This window comes from Trachemys scripta, chromosome 6 (genome assembly GCF_013100865.1).
Source record: "Trachemys scripta elegans isolate TJP31775 chromosome 6, CAS_Tse_1.0, whole genome shotgun sequence".
NCBI lineage: Eukaryota > Metazoa > Chordata > Testudines > Emydidae > Trachemys > Trachemys scripta.
Window position 1 is genome coordinate 22,488,397 of NC_048303.1, and position 18,807 is coordinate 22,507,203.

Consider the following 18,807-nt stretch of genomic DNA (forward strand, 5'->3'; position numbering starts at 1 on the left):
CGAGGGGAGTAGCGCTAAATTTGACATGGCCATGTCGAATTAGGGTAGGTGTGGATGGAATTCGATGCTAATAGCTCTGGGAGCTATCCCACAGTGCACCACTCTGTTGACACTCTGGACAGCAGTCCGAGCTTTGATGCTTTGACCAGCCACACAGGAAAAGCCCCAGGAAAATTTGAATTCCTTTTCCTGTCTGGGCAGTTTGAATCTCATTTCCTGTTTGGACATCGTGGCAAGATCAGCAGCACTGGCAACGATGCAAAGCTCTCCAGCAGAGGTGACCATGCAATCTCAGAATAGAAAGAGGGCCCCAGCATGGACTGATCGGGAAGTCTTGGATCTGATTGCTGTGTGGGGCGATGAGTCCGTGCTTTCGGAGCTGCAATTGAAAAAACGGAATGCGAAGATCTACGAGGAGATCTCCAAAGCCATGACGGAGAGAGGATAGAGCCGGGATGCAATGCAGTGCCGCATGAAAATCAAGGACCTGAGACAAGGCTACCAGAAGACCAAAGCGGCAAACGGACACTCCGGATCCCAGCCCCAGACATGCCATTTCTATGAGGCACCACATTCCATTCTAGATGTGGCCGCCACCGTTACCCCGCCAGTGACCGTGGACTCTGACGATTGAGTATTGTCGAAGGCCGCTTCCTCGAAGATGTTCGCGGACGGGGAAGTTGAGGAAGGAGATGAGGAGGACAAGGCAGTCGACAGCGCATACAATGCTGATTTCCCCGACAGCCAGGATCTCTTCATCACCCTCACGGAGATCCCTTACCAACCCTCCCAAGGTGTTAACCCTGAATCAGGGGAAGGATCAGTCGGTAAGTGTTTTAAACATGTAAACATTTATTTTGATCAGAGTAGGAATGGAATATTAACAATGGGTTTTTCATGATTACTTTGCCCTAGGCGCTTTACTTTTTAGTCCTTGCCAGTGCAGCTACTGGAAAATTGTGTCAATATGTCCGGGGATAGAGCAGAAATCCTCCTGGGACATTCTCCACGAAGCTCTCCTGGAGGTAATTTGAAAGCCTTTGCATTAGGTTCCTGGGGAGAGCGGCCTTATTGCGTCCTCCATGGTAGGAAACTTTTCCGCGCCAGGCTATCAGCAAGTACTCCGGGATCAGTGTCTCACACAGCATGGCCGCATATGGCCCCAGTTTTTGCTGGCATTCACGCAGCATGCGGTCTTTCTCTGTGTCCGAGATCCTCATCAGAGTGATATCATTCATGGTGACCTGCTTTAAATTAGGGGAATGTTAGTATTGGGACTGATTGCCTATTCCTTTCCATAACTGTAACCGGCGGTTTACAGCCACGCGGTGGAGGCGGGACAGGGGCAGCATACAGGGAACTTTCCCGGGGACAGCCGTGAGCGGGGTGGAACAGGGGCAGAGTTCATGCTGGCCGGATTGCCGGCAGCAGGAACTGGCCAACGCTAGGGGCACTGCTTTGAACGTGAAAGGAAGGAACTGCTATAAATTAAGCTTTCAGCAGCCAAAAGTCTGCTGCTTACCATGTCCACCTGCTAGCCGAATTCCGCTGTCCTGCCCTGCTTGTGTGATCTGTACAGCAAGACCCCAGGCACTGAATGCGAAGGCCGAAAGTTCAACCTTGTCCTGAGTGCGCATGTGATAGGTGCTGTGCATGGTCTTGTTCACAGAGAAAGATTATGTTCATTGTTCACAAAAATGTATCTTTGTGAGGAATTCACTCCCTTTTTCCCATTCCACAGCTGCGAGTGTCTCCCGTCCTACCCCGGCATCCCCCTCCCAGAGGCTGGCGCAGATTAGGCACCGAAAGAGAAGGACATGGGACGAGATGTTCTCCAAACTTATGGGCTGTTCCCGAGCCAAGGCGGCACAGCAGACCCAGTGGAGGGAGAACACGTCGCAATACCAGCGATCACACAGCGAACGGGAAGACAGGTGGCATCAGGAAGACCAGCAGGTGACTCAAATTCTCCTTGGACTAATGAGGGAGCAAACGGACATGCTCCAGCGCCTTGTAGATGTTCTGCAGGACCGGAGGCAGGAGGACAGAGTCCCGCTGCAGTCTCTCTCTAACCGCCCTCCCCCGCCACAAAGTCCCATCCCCCCCTCACCCAAAGTCCCAAGAAGGAGGAGCGGCAAGGGCCCTGAAAACAGTCACTCCACCCCTGCAGACTGCTCAAGTACCAGACGGCTCTCATTCCCAAAGTTTTGATAAGTCCTTTCCTTCACTCCAAAAGCACCTCACCCAAGCCCCCGTCCCAGTGTCATCCCATAACTGTGTAGTTGTTAATAAAAAATACGTTTCTGTTCATTACTGTTTCCGTCATGTTCTTTTAGAGGAGAGTGTGTTTGAAGGGGGAGGAAGGGGGTTGGTAATTGGAGAGGACAGTCACCTTTACCAGGGTTCAGACACGGGGGCAGGTTCAGCAGCAGGTCACACACACATTGCAGTCACTAGGCACCCTGATCAGTCTGGGAGATGGTTTTCATGTTCTGTGTGGGAGGGGCTATGTGAGTTTGTGGTGGGGAGGGCGGTTACAGATCTTATGCAGCGGTCCGTAGCCTGGATGACAGAGCCATGCAGCAGAGGATCTGTAACCGTCCTCCCCCGCCAAAAAGTCACATAGCCCCCATACACAGAGTTCCGAAAAGGAGGGGTGGCAGGTTCCATTGAAACAACCATTCCACCACTGCGGACCGCTCTAGGAGCAGGAGCCTGTCATTCCTCGAGTTTAGAAGCATCCTTTCCATCACTACACCCACTCCCCACCACAGTCTGCGTCCCAGTTTCAACCCTTTACCAGAAAACCCTTAATAAAGAAAACAGCGTTAATGAACAAAGTTCCATTTATTTTATTTTTAAAGGTGTGTTGGAAGGGGGCAATTGGGTGAAGGGGTATGTAACTGGAGAGGATAGTCAACATTAAGTGGGTAAAGAAACGGGGGCAGGTTCAGCTTCTCTTTAAACAAACGTAATAGTCACAGGTTACCCTGCTCACTGTGGAACCTAGCTTTCAAAGCCTCCCGGATGCACAGCGCATCCCGCTGGGCTCTTCTAATCGCCCGGCTGTCTGGCTGGGCATAATCAGCAGCCAGGCGATGTGCCTCAACCTCCCACCCCGCCATAAATGTCTCCCCCTTGCTCTCTCAGAGACTGTGGAGCACACAGCAAGCTGCAATAACAATGGGGATATTGGTTTCGCTGAGATCAGAGCAAGTCAGTAAGCTTCTCCATCTCCCCTTGAGACGTCCAAAAGCACACTCCACCACCATTCTGCACTTGCTCAGTCGGTAGTTGAAGAATTCTTTTTCACTGTCCAGGGCGCCTGTATAGGGCTTCATGAGCAAGGGCATTAGCGGGTAGGCTGGGTCCCCGAGGATCACTATAGGCATCTCCACATCCCCAATAGTTATTGTGTGGTCCGGGAAGTAAATACCTTCCTGCAGCCGTCTAAACAAACCAGAGTTCCTGAAAACACGAGCGTCATGAACCTTGCCGGGCCATCCGATGTTGATGTTGGTAAAACGTTCCTTATGGTCCACTAGTGCTTGCAGCACCATTGACAAGTAGTCCTTTCTGTTAATGTACTGGCTAGCCTGGTGCTCCGGTCCCAGGATAGGGATGTGAGTTCCATCTATAGCCCCACCGCAGTTTGGGAATCCCATCGCGGCGAAGCCATCTAGTATGACCTGCATGTTTCCCAGGGTCACTACCTTTGAGAGCAGTAGCTCAACGATTGCGTTGGCTACTTGCATCACAGCAACCCTCATGGTAGATTTGCCCACGCCAAAGTGGTTCGCGACTGACTGGTAGCTGTCTGGCGTTGCAAGCTTCCAGAGGGCTATGGCCACTCACTTCTGGACAGTCAGGGCTGCTCGCATCTGGGTGTCCTTGCGCTTCAGGGCAGGGGACAGAAACTCACAAAGTTCCAGGAAAGTTCCCTTACGCATGCGAAAGTTTCGCAGCCACTGTGATTCATCCCAGACCTGCAGCACTATGTGGTCTCACCAGTCCGTGCTTGTTTCCCGAGCCCAGAATTGCCATTCCACAGCATCAACATGACCCATTGCCACCATGATGTCCATGGCGCGGGGTCCCATGCTTTGCGAGAGGTCTGTGCCACTCTCAGACTTAATGTCCTGACCGCGCTGCTGTAGCCTCCTCACCCGATTTCTCAGCATCTTCCTCTGAAAAAGGAGGAGGATAAGGTGCGAGGTGTTGACAATGGCCATAACTGCAGCGATGGTCGCAGCGGGCTCCATGCTCGCAGTGCTGTGGTGTCCGGGCTGTCACTCACCAGAAAAGTGCGCGAACTGATTGCCCGCCAGCACTTTCAGGGAAGGAGGGCGGGAGTGACGGTTGAATGACGACAGTTAAACAAAACCACCCTCGACACATTTTTTTCCTCAGCAGGCATTGGGGGCTCGACCCAGAATTCCAATGAGCAGCGGGGACTGTGGGATCGCTGCCCACAGTGCACCGCTTCCAATGTTGACACTTGCCCCGTTAGTGTGGACTCACAAAGTCGAATTACTGTTCTTAGTGTGGATATACACGTTCGACTTTGTAATATCGGTTCCACTAATTTGATTTAAGTAAAATCGAACTACTCTCGTAGTGTAGACGTACCCTTCGTGAGGGATGATATTCTCTGGAGCAGCTATTTCTTTGCTAAATGGGATTCTGAAAGTGCGTGAGCGATGCTGCATGACTGGAACCAGAATCCTTCCTATCCCAGATAACTTCTGAGAAGTTAAAAGGGGACATATACACACAGTTGAATGGAGGGTAGCTTCTGAGCCTGCAACTTAAAAATGAGCCAAAATTATTTCAAAACTAATACAGAAAACTGTTCTGAAGTCTCAGTGACTAACAGGCAAGACAGGCAGACTCAACAATGACACACAGTATGAAAAAGTATTTACCTTGTTTTACTTGCCATGACCTGTGTCCCGATTTTGAGCTTTCCCTGCAGGAGGTGAGTATATCACAATGTTATAGCACCCTGGTGTTTATGAACTGATCTCTGAAGTTTGACGCTGGCTATGATGATGAACCTGTCCCTTAGGGCTCAATTGTGAGCTTGGCTGTGCACTACCCACAGCAAACAGTGCACAGGAGGAGGGAAAGCAACTGCTTATCATACTCCTATGAAGAAGAGTGGTGCAAAGGAAGAAACAAGCTACACCACAAAAAAGGCTGGCAAAATTGGGGGAGCAAATTGTAATTCCCAGAATCACAATGGGGTCCTTGTCCCGTTCCTGAGGCAATGGAGCCAGAAAAGTTGAGTTGCTGGCTCAGTGATTTCTCATCTGAAGATTAACTGCTGCCTGTTGAGATTTCTTTAGGACAGGGACCTTATCTTTGTATGTTTCTATAGCACCGAGTAAAATGGGACCATGATCATGTTTGGGACCTTAGGTTGTGACTACAACATAAACAGTACATAACTCCAGCAGTCTCATTCAGGCAAATCTCCCAAGCCTATGGGAGTTTTGGGTGCACAGGGAATACAGAAGCAGGTCCCAGGGTTGGTGCTGTTTACTTAGGATTATGCTCTTTTTCTAATTTGAGTCAATTATTTGACTTTCAAACTTTGATTAAGTGGAACAGTTGCTCCCTATGGGGGACCTGGCAACAATCTTCAAATATGTTAAGGGCTGTTATAAAGAGGACGTGATCAATTGTTCTCCATGTTCAGTAAGGCAGGAAAAGTAGTAATGGGCTTAATCTGCAACAAGGGAAATTTAGGTTAGAGATTAGGAAAAACTACCCTTAGAGTTAGGGAGTTAAGTATTGGAATAGGCTTCCAAGGAGGTTTTTAAGAACGGGATGGACAAACACCTGTCAGGAATGGTCTAGATTTACTTGGTAATGCCTTAGTGTAAGAGGTTGGACTTGATTTCTCAAGGTCTCTTCCAGACCTACATTTCTGTGATTCAATGTGCTCCCCCCCACACGCCAATAGGTTGACCTCTGTCATGAGTACCTGAGGGTTTGGCGGGTGCATGTTGTAGAAGACACTGCAGCTGTTGAAAAGCAGGTAGTGACCAGGAATACTCTCAGTGGCCAAGGAAGCTTCAAAATCCCTCCTAAAGTTAACCTCCATCTTTCTGTCAACTGTATCTTTAGGGAAGAAATTCTCTTCTGATGGGATCATACATACAAATCCTGTAAGTTTAATATTAGTCTGCTATTTGAAGGAAGTTAAAATCAAAGTAAGGTTAGGAATACTTGTGGCACCTTAGTAAGGTTATACTCTCAATGAAATCAATTCACAATTAATTGGAGAAAAAGTAAAATTATCTGAAAAAGATTAGTAACAAAAGCATTTCTAGAGCAAGTCTGAATGTATAAAGCACATACAAGTAGTATTGAGAAATGCATTTTATTTCATGCAAACAATTTTATTTCACTAGATATTCAAACAGACAATTAAAAAATATATCCAGTACATCAATAATTTAAACACTACACAAAAACAACTGCAATTCAGTGAGGGTCAAAACAACACAGCATGAAAGTATGCACACTTATACTTGTATCATAAGGCAAAAAGCTAGTCTATCCATAAGCAGCACTCCTACAGCCTATTCTTGATACACATTTGAAAATGGAATAAGGTCTGCAATTACTCAAGTGGTACCAACAGAAATAAATTAATTCCCTGCCCTTCCACTTATGTCTATACTAGGGGTTCTCAAACTTCATTGCATCGTGACCCACTTCTGACAACAAAAGTTACTATACGATCCCAGGAGAGGGTGACCGAAGCCTAAGCACACCTGAGCCCCACCGCCCCAGGCAGGAGGGTAAAGCCTGAGCCCCACCGCCCCAAGTGATGGGGCCAAAGCTGAGGCCCAAGAGCTTCAGCCCTGGATGGGGGGGCCTATAACTTGAGCTCCGCTGCCCAGGGCTGAAGCCAAAACCTGAGCCCCACCACCAGGGCTGAAGCCCTTGGGTTTCAGCCCCAGGTGGTGGGGCTCGGGCTTCGGCCCTCAGCCCTGGGGCCCAGCAAGTCTACCGACCCCATTAAAAAGGGGTCACAACCCACTTTAGGGTCCTGACTCACAGTTTGAGAACAGCTGGTCTATAGGAATGAAAGTATTCAAGTAAGAGTTTTGAGAGAGAAAAATTCTGAGACACCATTCTCCAGTTACTACATTTCATACGAGTATGTCATCTAATAAGACATAGTCATGAAGTAATAACCAAAAGTTGAAAATTGGCATGCTTACATGTTACAATCTAGTTAGACACATTAACATGGTGAGGAGCACACCCTATTACATTAGAAGTTTCAAAGAATAATCGCTAATCTTGCTTTATAACAAACAAAAGTTACTGGATGTAATACAGCATAATTCATATCAACAGTTCATTAATACAGTAGAGTGAGGGTTTGGTTCAAGGTGTAACTGTTTTGTTGGTAATGGTTGGTCCATATTAAGGGAATAAAGAAATGTAGGAGTGTCTCAACTTCAGATTAGACTAATCTGCTAGGGGCACAAGTAGTATTGGCATAGTATTGCTGTGAGGCAGTAGATATCCCTCCACAGCACATTAGAGAAAGGGGATTTAAAAATCTCAATCAAAATGTTACAATCTATTATTTACAAAAAGATATTCTGTAAAAATTGCAATGACTTTCTTGCATTTTAGAGAAATTAAATGCTAGGACACTGAATATACAGAGCATCAAAACTAGTGTTTTTTTGTTAACTGTTAAGATTGATTCATTCATTATAATCAAATGATATATCAATGAAAACTACTTTCATAAGCTTCAGAAAAATCATTACTTCATAAAATGATCTCTAATATTTTAAGTGCACATTAGGTCTCAAGTAATTAACAGTGATAGTGAAAGAAAAGAACAGGAAACCTTCACTTGTTCTCATGGAACAGCTACAATATTCCAGGTTTAATTTAATAAAAGTACAGGTTACCATAATTACACTGAATTGGAGTAGAAAAACACCATTATTACACCTTCAATTGTATAAATAATTGTTAGGGCTGTGTTTTGCAATAGTAAGAACATAAATAGTGAAAAAAATAGCAGCTTTTCTCCAGTCCTCTTATTACTGTAATCATAGCTACTTACATTTACATGTCTATTTGATTAAACAAATGCAGGAGACATTAAGCATTCTTCAGTAGTGTGAATTACAGCAGTATAAGGTTTGTTCCAAAAGGACTTTTTCCTTAGCACTTTAAAATCGTACCTCAGGGATAACATGTTATATCTTCCGAGCCCCAACATTAGATATTGGTATTAATATACAGTAAAAACGAAGTTCTATAGTTCCTCCCCAAATTGTTAAATGATATCCTACATTTAAATGCTGCAAGCCAGACCAAATATAAGTAAAGTGCACACAATTCACTTCAGAATGTAGCTATTTCTACACACATTTTTAAACATCTGATAATACAGATTTGCAAGTCTAGCAAAGACATTAAGTTTAATTAGGTGCAACAGTTTCTCTACCCATACTTTAAAAAAACAAAACAACACTTCTGGATTATTAGTGTAGTTATGTTGCGCATTCTGATTTTTAAAAAAATTATTCAAAATTTGCATGGGTTTTCTAGTATATCACTGACATGACAGCATCCAAACATAGTTTCTATTTAATTTGCTACTTTTTTGGCATATTTCACAATTATAAATCAAGCAGTGTGAAAAACATGATGCAAGATAGGAAGTGTATATTACTTGTAATTTAATATAATGATATTTTAGTTTATAAGAAAATATGATTTACATACTCTTTAGTTGCATATGTTTATGTAGTGGCAGCATAAATACATGTTATTATTGTTCAATCTCCCAATCACAGTACAGTTTACAATGCCATTTTTTTGGACTTTCTAATTTTGAGTGAGTGGTGCAGGAACATAATATGTACATATTTTTGAGATTTATCAAGTAAAATAAATTACTATATCAGTAAACAGTATGTACTTACACAATTGTGTCTGCTCACAAAATGGTAACACTGATAAATCTTCCAAGTTTACATTCACAGGAAACCATACAGGATTCTTTTTCAAACAGAGTGTAAATTAATTAGTACAAGAATGTTTATTAAAAATCCAACTGTTGGTTTTAAAAGTCAATTCGAGTTTTGCCATTATCTTCAGTGGTATCAGGATCTCACCCCATTCATCTAGCTAACAATCAAAACCTAGGGAAACTCTGAAAGCAACATTTTAATACAAAACATCCTATCAGTGATGCAACTACTCCTGTGCTTTACGGACAATCCCTAGACAATCAGTTAATTGCACCATCACCTGGAGTAGACCACAAAACTTAAGAAATTCCCACCACAGTTAGGGGGTTAAAATTCCATGTTGGGATCTGTGTTTTAGTCACTGGAGTCCCATTAACATTAGAATCACCTGGCTAAATGCTTATGCTCCACTTTGAAAATTATCAGTGGGAATCCAGACATGGGGTCTAGTTAATGTTCTTATTATACGGGTCTGACCATGTTCTCACTGAAGTCAAAGAAAACTTCCATTGACTTAAATGATAGCAAGAGCAGCTCTCATTAGGGCTAGGTTCTACTTGCACAATGCCAATTGGATCAGGCTCTTCATGAGTATCCAGTATTCCTTCTATGAAGTTTATTCTCTCTCTCTCTCCTTAACAGCAGTGGAACGAAGAACAGATGTGACTTGTAATGCATTAATGAAGAGCTTGTGCTTTTTGGGGATGTTGGGAGGGCTTCTTTATGAAGTTTAAAAACAAACTTTCAGGTCTTTAGGTATCATTGTTTTTAAAATAAAAAATATAAGAATGCCAAATCTAGTCTCATATGGTTTTGCTGGAAGACTTAAAAGAGGAGGAGAATGTGCCGAAGAGCCTGTGTATTTTCAGTAACCATACTTTGATTGAAGACGAGGGATAGAGAGAATTTAATAAAGATCCTTTCTCCAAAATGTTTCTTATTGGAGTTAAACAGGTGTTAACATAAAGACCGACAAACTTTTAAACAGTCTGAATAAAAAATTTCTTTCCTCTCAATTGTTCAGCTTTTAGTCTTTGGTGCTGTCATTAGTTCTCCAATGATCAGTCTTCCAGGGCACACAAGTCCTGGATTTCTAAAGTTAAAAAACACACACAAGAGCAGGAACTCCCCAAACTCCAGAACACTTTTTGAAAAAAATTCTCCCAGGCCCACTTTTAAGAGATAATTTATGTGCTTGGATGCAAATGAGGTTCCCACTGATTTCAGTAGGAACAGTACATGTATCTAAAGAAAGGATTCAGAGTTAATCTGCTATTATATGTCTATTTATGTAATGGGTTCTATAGAAGTGGACTAGAATTTCACTATCCTTCAAAATAGTTACTCAAACCATTGTAAATAAGCAGAGAATACACTACAAGTAGCAGTTTCTGAACTTCTGAATTATTATTCATTAAAGCAGGTTAGAATCACAACAACATAGATTTTAGAAAACAGACTATTACTAAATGGAATACCTCATCCATGAAAACCTATTTTTCAGTGTAACCCCATTTCTAGATGCTTTAGGAGTTGCCCATCTTTCAATTATGAAAAAGAAAAATAGTTATGAGATCTAATGCTTCAGCTTTCACCATCATTTTGCAATGAGAAAACTCCTAAATGATTAAAAAATGTCAACTTAAAACCTAACTTTGGCTGAAAATTGCAAACAAAGCAAAATTTAAGTTGAGCATATTTCCCCAAAAAAATCATTTGCATGACAGAATTTTTTCCACTGTTTTTCATTGGCATTTTTGATAGTGTTTATTTGCATGAATAAGCATTTCTTCTTTTTGCAATGAAGAGCCTAATTATTGCAAAATATAGGCACTTTGAAAAACACAGATACCTTACGCAAGGCAGTGCAGTTCGGATGTCAAAAGCATTTTCCAATAATGATTCATGCTACATAGTTCACTTCTTCAAATGGAAAGCTCCAGGAGTTTTACACTGTGCTAGAAGTTTGTGAAAAACTGTAACATTTAAAATTTAAAACTGATAAATTTCACATTAAAATTTCTTACACCAAGATTTTCAACTGCTACTACTGTAAAAAGTCTTCTTAAACAGCCACCAGATGCATTCCTGTCATTGCACACATGCTTGAATGACAGTGATAGCAAAAATAGTTATGTTTATATTTAACCTTAATTACACATGCTACCATTTATCTGCATATAATATTGAAAGAGAAAAAATTCCAAATTCTATGACTGATGTGTAAGCCTTCCACATTTTATGCCAGCGCATGTATGCAGAATTGCCTTTCGATCCATTCTACTCATAAAGGGCCTGATCCAAAGGCCACTGAAGTCAATGGAAGACTTTTCACCTCAGTGGACTCTGATTCAGGCGAAAAATTCAAATCGCAAGATGTTTAATAACAGTATGTAATACAGTAATTCATTTAACTTCACTTCAGGATGACTAAAAACTACATTATATTTCTCAGAGCATCTTTTAAAAAACCATTCCTTCCAAAACTAAAAACGAAACAAAAACCAACAAAAAATCCATCCCAAAACCTTAAGTTACAGTTCAATTTGAGCCCTATTTGCATGTACAAAAATTTAGTCTATATTCACCTTTAGCTAACTAAACAAGGGTTTTTTAAATCATTTTATCGCATCCCCAAGAACAACAAAACAAAACACCCCACCCTGTGTAACAATGCCTGTTAATACAAGTATACTCTAGCCCATGATAAGTGAGTTATTATACAAGGTGCATTTCTAACTATTATTGTTCCTTTATTTTCCACAATTTTATTATTAAAGAAAAAGGTCTTTTTTGTTTCGGAAATGTTACAAACAGTGTTTTCCAAATAATGTGTAGCAGACTTTGATTTCTATTAAGTTTTCATAAGCTATGAAGGGATTAGACATCATCAAATATTCGGCTTCGTGACATTGATAAATATCTTCCACCAGACTGATACCTGTAGGACATACATAAAGAAAATCATAAGAACACAGAGAAGAGGAAAAAAAGAAAACATCAGTAACATATAGAAGCAACATCACATCTAGTGTGTATTAAGAAGAAATCTATTCTGCCCATTTTGCCACATGAAATATCTAAACTGCAGAATAACTTACATTTAGAGTGATTTTCATCCTGAATGATCCCAATGCGCTTTATTCACTTATATATAATAAAATAAATATATTAAAAATCTGTACAATAAAATTACACTAAAATTGAAATTCTAGTAATCTAACAAACACCTGCATAAGAATTTTATACATGGTAGTTATCTATCTGAAATTAAATCTTTTAAATATCATGTGACTAAGAACATTTAAACATATTTGAGGAGGTCTTGTTTCTAAACTACCTTTCTCATTAGCCATGAAGAAACCAAAGACTATTATATTTTTGTTAAATTGTAAGGAAAAAAACATTTTTATTGGTATCTGAAAGTTTTCAGGTTGGATGAGCAGCAAAAAAGAGTCTACATAATATCCAGTGAAATAGCACCACCCAAGACCATTAAAATAGGGTTACCATATTTCAGTCCTGGAAAAAAAAAAAGAGGACACTCCAAGGGGCCCCGGCCCCCCCCCAACTCCGCCCCCGGCCCCCCCCCCACTCCGCCCCTGGCCCCGCCCCAACTCCGCCCCTGGCCCCGCCCCAACTCCGCCCCTGGCCCCGCCCCTGGCCCAAAGTCCCCGCCCCGACTCCGCCCCCTCCCTGAACGCTCCACCTCCTGCTCCTCCCCCTCCCCCTCCCCTGCTTCCCGCGAATCAAATGTTCAGAGAACGGAGTGGTCTCGAGCAGTCAAAGACCCTTCTTCCCCGTCCCCTCCAGTCTATGTCTATCCTATTGCTGTCTAACCCGCCTCAGCTCCTCATCTGATTTCAACTGCCCCCCACTACCGCTCTGGATTCCTTGTCCCAGTTTCCTGGTCCTGTCTCACTCTCCTCTCTCCCCGCCCCCATCCCTCAGATGGGATGTTTGTTCTAGATTGGCAAAATTATAAGGCTTCCCAACATTTCAATACTTCCCATTCTAAATTTTCGGTTGCTTAACTATAGGCTAGTTCTGCCTACAACAAAGCATATTCAGAACTTCTGATTAAAGGGATAAGTGTAGCAACCTCCATCATAGCTAGTCACCAAAGATTGAACCCGAGCCATCCAGACTTAAAAGCACGAGCTTCTACTACTTGAGTTCAAGATATAACTCCCTTAGCTGGTAGCTATACAGTTATCCTCTAAAAATCACCAGAGGACAAAACGCATGTCGGACAGTGAATTACAAAAGTGCCAAATATTATTATTAGACCTGCAATACTTTTCACAGTCAACATCGGGGGGGGGATAAACTGGGAGTTTAAGAATATTTGGAAAACAATTTTAGAACAACATTCAGTGCTGTGGTTTAAAAGAAAAAAAACCTGTTAAAACTCATAACTTAGCAGCATTCAGTGTTTGGAAAAAAAACAACTTCTAGGAGGGATACAAGTTAAGAATGTTGAAACAGGAAAATGTTATGCTTAGTTACCACTTGGGCAAGGCGACATGCTATGTAATACTTGCAAGATGTCACTGTAATGTTTTACAATATATAGCAGCGCAATGCTGATTCCATTGATGTTGTTAAGCAATTCATGCTGATTTTATTTCAGCCCACATCTTAATAGTTTTGAATACAAGATCACAATTTTCAGCTCAGTTGGTCTGAACATGCAGAGCTTTAAAACTGCTATGCTCTAAACTGTATATTAACTACAATTTTATAAACCTGCATGTCAGAGAACTGTGTGCCACTACTACTAGACAGTGGCACAAGGCAATTCAATGTGAATCACAGAAATGTAGAACTGGAAGGGACATCAACAGGTCATCTAGTCAAAACCCTGCACTGAGGCAGGACTGAATAATAACAACTAGACCATCCTTGACAGGTGTTTGTCTAACCTCTTAAACTCCAAAGACTGCTATTCCATAACTTCTCTAGGTAATTTGTCCAGTGCTTAACTACCTTTACAGTTGGGAAGTTTTTCCTAATGTCTAACCTAAATCTCCCTTGCTACAATTTAAGCCCATTGCTTCTTTTTCATGCATGTCCTGAGTGGGACGGAGGTGGGTCCAGGCAGTGGGATTGGGGGGAGGGAGGTCGAGGGAGTCGGTGGGTGTGTGGGGATGGACCGGGGGAAGCAGGGTGGAGGAACTGAGGGGGACAGGACTGGGACTGGGGGGGACTTAGGGGGACAGGACAAGACTGGGATGGGGGGGGAGTAGGGTAGGGGCTGAGGGGAGCATGAATGGGACAGGGTAGAGAGCTGTGTGAGGCAGGGCGGGGGAGACAATGGGGCTGGGCTGGGGAGGGTCGGGGGGTTAGGGAGAGGGACAGGGTCTGGAAGGGATGAGAGAGGGGAGCAGGACTGGAATGGGGGAAGTTGAGGGGATGGGACAGCAGGGGGAGTGATGAGGGTGGGATGACAGGGGAGGCTGAAGAAGAGATTTGGGGTAGGCAAGGCTGAGGGCAGTGGGTTGGGGGGAGCAGAGGGACTGTGGGGGAGGCTGTTGGAACAGGGGCAGGGACTGAGGGCAGTGGGTTCGGGGTGGGAGGTACAGGGGGAACTGCGGGGGAGGCTGAGGGAACAGGGTTAGGGTGGGGGCTGAGGGCAGTGGGTCAGGTCTACACTGGCACCTCTCAGCATTGCTGTGCCGGGTGGCAGACCTGCACCAGCGCTACCCTGATGATGGAAGATTCCTCAGTGGAAATGCAGACTTCATGACACAGACCCTCCTTGTCACTTCAAACCTGGTGCTGCTTAGGTCAGTCGCTAGGCTCTTGTCACTTTCAAACCCATGCAGGGTATCTGTCTCTTTTTCAGTGCTCAGGTTAAGAAAAGCCTCTGCATTTTGTGAGGGCTTTAGCATTCACTTTCCTTCTTTTGGGGGGGAGGGGAGGAAGGGGAGGTACTGTGGGGGAGGCAGAGGGAACAGGGTCAGGGGGGCTGATGGCAGTGGATTGAGGGTGGGGGCACAGGGGGGACTGCGGGGGAGGCTGAGGGAACAGGGTCAGGGTGGGGGCTGAGGGCAGTGGGGAGCCCCTCCAGAGGGACCTGCCAGTGGGCCAAGCAGTACTTACCTGGAGCAGCTCCCAGGAAGCATCCAGTAGGCAGGTCCCTCCCAGTCCCTCTGGCTCCTTCCTACGGTTGGGTAGGGTCGAGGGGAGGGGGACAGGGGGTCTCTCTGCCCGAGTCTACAGGCCCTGCCCCGCTGCAGCATGCAGGGGAGTAAGACCTCCTCGCTGCCTCTCTGTGTGCCGGGGCAGGGGCAGGGCTGCGCTCTGCAGGCTCCTACCGGCCGGGCAGCGGGCCCCGTGGGCTGACACTGCCACACCAGGAGCTCTCAGCTGCGCGCTGCCCCAGGAAGGAAAGGTGAGTGGCGCCGGCTTGCCGGGGCTCCCCAAATGCGGCTGCCCTGTCAGCACTTTTGGGTCTTTAAATAGCCGTCCGGGGGGAAATCCCGGACATTTTTAGCTTTTTACAAATTCCCCTCGGACGGCTATTTAAAGACCCAAAAGCTGGACATGTCCGGGGAAACCCGGACATATGGTAACCCTAATTAAAAGGTGAATAGCAGCTTTTGAGGGAAAAAGAATATGTTTCCCCAAATTGGTAGCCAAATATATGAAGACTTAAAAACACAAATATATTCAAAAGATCATCACAACTGTGTTTTTCTCTCTGTAATAATCCTGAACAGACTCAAAGCAGGGACCTGCCCTTCTAGCACTGTTCTATATGTTTTAAGATAATTTAAACTGTTGCCATGGAAAAGACATAGGGCTTGATTCTACCCGGACATTGGTTTTAACCAGTGTGGTTTCAATGGAATTACTCCTGATTTACACTTGTGTGAGAAAAAATTCTTACTGCTTAGACAGAATTGGTTAAGTTTTAAAACAAGTGTGTTACAGTCTAGTTCATTCTGGCTGCTAGACCCATTGAAAATTACTGAATTTTACAGGTTTGGCAAGTAGGTGAAAACACACATTAAAGAAGCAGAAATAATGCATTATATAATGTCCTGTGTTCATTTGACAAGTGCAGGAATTATGTATGTGTAAATTATATGATGCATGGGTTAGAACAGGGGTTCTCAACTTTTTTCTCTCTGAGGCCCACCCTGACATGCTATAAAAACTCCAGGGCCCAGCGGGGGAGGGGAGCCCTCGAGGCAGGGACCTTGGGCATAGGCGTAGTTTGACTTCTATTTTGTGGGGGCAGGAGCCAGCAGGGCTCAAGACACCTCCACATGACGGGGCCCAGGGAGGGGCCTGTCTGGGGAGGGAGGGAGGGGCGCACGCAAACAAAAATTATAACTAAAAGGTGGGGGGCTCAGCTCAAAAAGTCTGAGAACAGCTTAGGGTGCAGGGAGGGGTTGTGTGCAGACGGGGGATAGCTCAAGATGCAGGGAGGGGGTACCTTGGGCTGTGCATACAGGGGGTGGCGGTGGGTGCAGGGAGAGAGGTACTAGGTGCTGTGTGCGGGCAGGGGGGTAGCTCAGGGTACAGGGAGAGGGATGCTAGGGGCTGTATGCTGGGAGGACTCCCCTGGGATCCCTGTTCCCAGAGGGGTCTGCCAGCCACGGAGTCGGGTCTCCCCACCCAGGGGGCTCTTACCGGCTGCCTCTGCGGGAGCAAAGGGGGCTTGGAGCTGAGGAACAGCATTAACCTGGGGAACCAACAGGAGAGGAGGGAACGCTGCCGCTGCCTGCTCCATGGCACCAGCCAGAGCCACAGCTGCCCCGCACTGCCTGGCTCCGGCTTCCCACCTCCGACTTGGTGGGGATGGGAGGGCAGGGGCAGGGAGAAGGTGTGAGGCTGCCCCCTGGCACTGCTGTGCTCTTGCATGGCAGTTGGGGGGGGGAGGGGCAATGCCCTCCATGTCCCCAACTCTGCCCATGGGCTCAGGGCTTCTGCCCCACAGGGAGCACCAGGGCTCGCAACTCCTGGATTCAGCCTGGCGCCTCCCGGCTTCAGCCCTGCTGGAGGCGCCGGGAACTGGGGCTTCAGCTGGGGGGCCCTGCAGCCGTCTTGAAAGGGCTTGCAGGCCCCCAGGGGGGCCGTGTTGAGAACCGCTGGGTTAGAGAGTACAAGTTAATGAGTTACTACTCAATAGCATACTTACACGTTATGAGATTTTTGAAAATTTGGCCCTGTGTCTTCAAGCAAGGTATGGACACAGTTTTGAAAATTTTGGTCACAGGGTTGTAAACAAATTTAGTAACTTACAAGACTATAATTAGGTACCCATTGTGGATGAAATCCTGACCCTGAAAAAATGGGAGTTTTGCCATTGACTTCAATAGTGCCAGAATTTCTCCTCATGTGAACTCATGCAAAGTTGATGCACATGAACTTAGTAACTATGACTGAACAGCAAAAATGGCTGGCTACATATATACATATTTTTCACTTCTGCTTGTTGATTTTCTCCAGCACAATCAGTTATCCTTTTTTGCTTCACCATCTGTGAATTACAGATCACCAGCAATGTGGGAAACAATCAGCTGAGCCACAGTTCGCCCATGCAATGTCCTTAATTCTTTACAGGATTTCACAGACGCCGACTCCTTCACTTTTGCCTCTATGAAATATATTTTTCACATGTATCCAATATATTTATTTTACGTATAAATCAAAAATACTGACTGAAATAAATAACTTTTACCCATTAGGCATTTGGGAGATGGAGAGGGAATCACCAGCACTTTCCAGTGGTTTCAAATACTGCCCTAGTCATCTTAAGACACAAACACTAGGGAAGATTCTGAATTCGGTATATCAATGATATGTCTGTGAACTGGATATAGTTGCCATGGATCAAAGAACTAATAAGTCCGAACACTTCATTTAGATAAAACTGAAAATTCCTCACCTTCCTGAGTCAAGAGGATGATCAAGAGGATCATCACTAACTGAATCCGCATTAAAATCCAAAGGTTCTGCATCTTGGAGGAGTTCTATTCTATCCCTTTCGGTCCTGCCATTTGACCTGGTATACTTAGACACGGCTGAATTAAAAAAAAAAAAAGTATAGAATAAGCAATTATCATTAAACATCTTAACATTTTATGTCTTATAAATGCTCTCTCTCTAAGAAACAAACATAATATGCACATTACTTGTAAGTCATTCAAAAAGTAAGCCTGACTATAGCTAGATTCAATATTTGGCTAATTCTAGTTGGATGCTCACAGTTCCAACCAGTACCCCTGCGAAAAATGCACTCACTCTGATGTACAGCTTGCAATTTTTCAAAAGGGCCAACCCCTTTGCCAAATATATACCCAGTTTCACCAGAAAACTCCAAGGCACTTTTCAATTAGACCTATTTTGACACAGAGTTTAAAATTATGAGCTTTTGTAATTGGAAAAATATATTCCTCCCACACCATGATTCAAAAGTGGTTAGACAATATTGGTTGAAACTATGTTTCTTAAAACAAATGCCAAATCAAATCCAAACCAAACATTTGGGCAAAGACCATGCTAGGAAAAAAATAATCAACCCAAAAAGCCAAAGTTTCAAAAAGTTATGAATGACTGGGAATAAGTGTTAAAAGGCAATCTGTTATGCAGTCTTCACAATACCAGTTTGTGCGCCTCCTGTTATAATATTGGAACACTGCATATTATTTGGGTGTCATTAAAATAATTTCAGTTAATCACTATGGGAGAGGGCGGGGGGTGAGAAATGATAACCCACCACATTTCTTGCTCAAAATTTGTACCTATAATAGTTACATGTAAGATTAGT

The 18,807-nt window shown here is 44.2% G+C and overlaps 1 protein-coding gene across 1 annotated transcript in view; it reads right to left on the reverse strand.

Moving 5' to 3' along the window:
- Positions 1-7,891: 7,891 nt before the first annotated feature.
- The window catches only part of LMBRD2 (LMBR1 domain containing 2), a 50,643-nt gene continuing 39,727 nt past the window's right edge, over positions 7,892-18,807 (reverse strand). The window contains exons 17-18 of the mRNA XM_034773634.1: positions 17,926-18,061; positions 7,892-11,964 (exon numbers count right to left, since the gene is read on the reverse strand). Coding sequence (XP_034629525.1) covers positions 11,904-11,964; positions 17,926-18,061 — 197 coding nt within the window. The 3' untranslated portion in view covers positions 7,892-11,903. The remainder of the gene's footprint in view (positions 11,965-17,925; positions 18,062-18,807) is intronic.